Source organism: Corapipo altera, unplaced genomic scaffold, assembly GCF_003945725.1.
Source record: "Corapipo altera isolate COAL_440 unplaced genomic scaffold, ASM394572v1 56064, whole genome shotgun sequence".
NCBI classification, from domain to species: domain Eukaryota; kingdom Metazoa; phylum Chordata; class Aves; order Passeriformes; family Pipridae; genus Corapipo; species Corapipo altera.
In genome coordinates, this window is record NW_020891943.1 from 267 (window position 1) to 746 (window position 480).

General features: G+C 69.0%; 1 protein-coding gene across 1 annotated transcript in view; it reads right to left on the reverse strand.

The window, feature by feature from the left end:
* Positions 1-11: 11 nt before the first annotated feature.
* The window catches only part of LOC113942611 (integrin alpha-L-like), a gene marked incomplete at both ends in the record, with an annotated part of 888 nt that continues 419 nt past the window's right edge, over positions 12-480 (reverse strand). The window contains one exon of the mRNA XM_027633710.1: positions 12-152. Coding sequence (XP_027489511.1) covers positions 12-152 — 141 coding nt within the window. The remainder of the gene's footprint in view (positions 153-480) is intronic.

Below are 480 nucleotides of genomic sequence, written 5' to 3' on the forward strand. Positions count from 1 at the left end.
TGTGTCCGTACCTGCCCGCGCAGGTGACAGAGGTCGACGCGGCCGCCGCCGCCCCCCCCGTGGAACAGGGGGGTCCCCACGAGCAGAACCTCGGCCCGACCGTCCCCGTCGGGGTCCAGGGACAGCAGAGACCCCCCGAAGTACGAGCCCACCTGGACACAGGTGAGACAGGTGAGGGGGGACAGGTGAGGGGGGGACCAGGAGGGACAGGTGACATGGGACAGGTGGGTCAAGGTGGGACAGGTGAGGGGGGAGAGAGGTGGGACCAGATGAGGGGGGGGGGGTGAGGGGGGACAGGTGGGGACAGGTGAGGGGGGACAGGGGGGGGGGGACCAGGTGTGATGGGACAGGTGGGATGGGACAAGGTGGGACAAGGTGGGACCAGGTGAGGTGGGATAGGTGGGACAGGTGGGACAGGTGTGACCAGGTGGGACAGGTGAGGTGGGACAGGTGGGACAGGTGGGACAGGTGAGGTGGGAC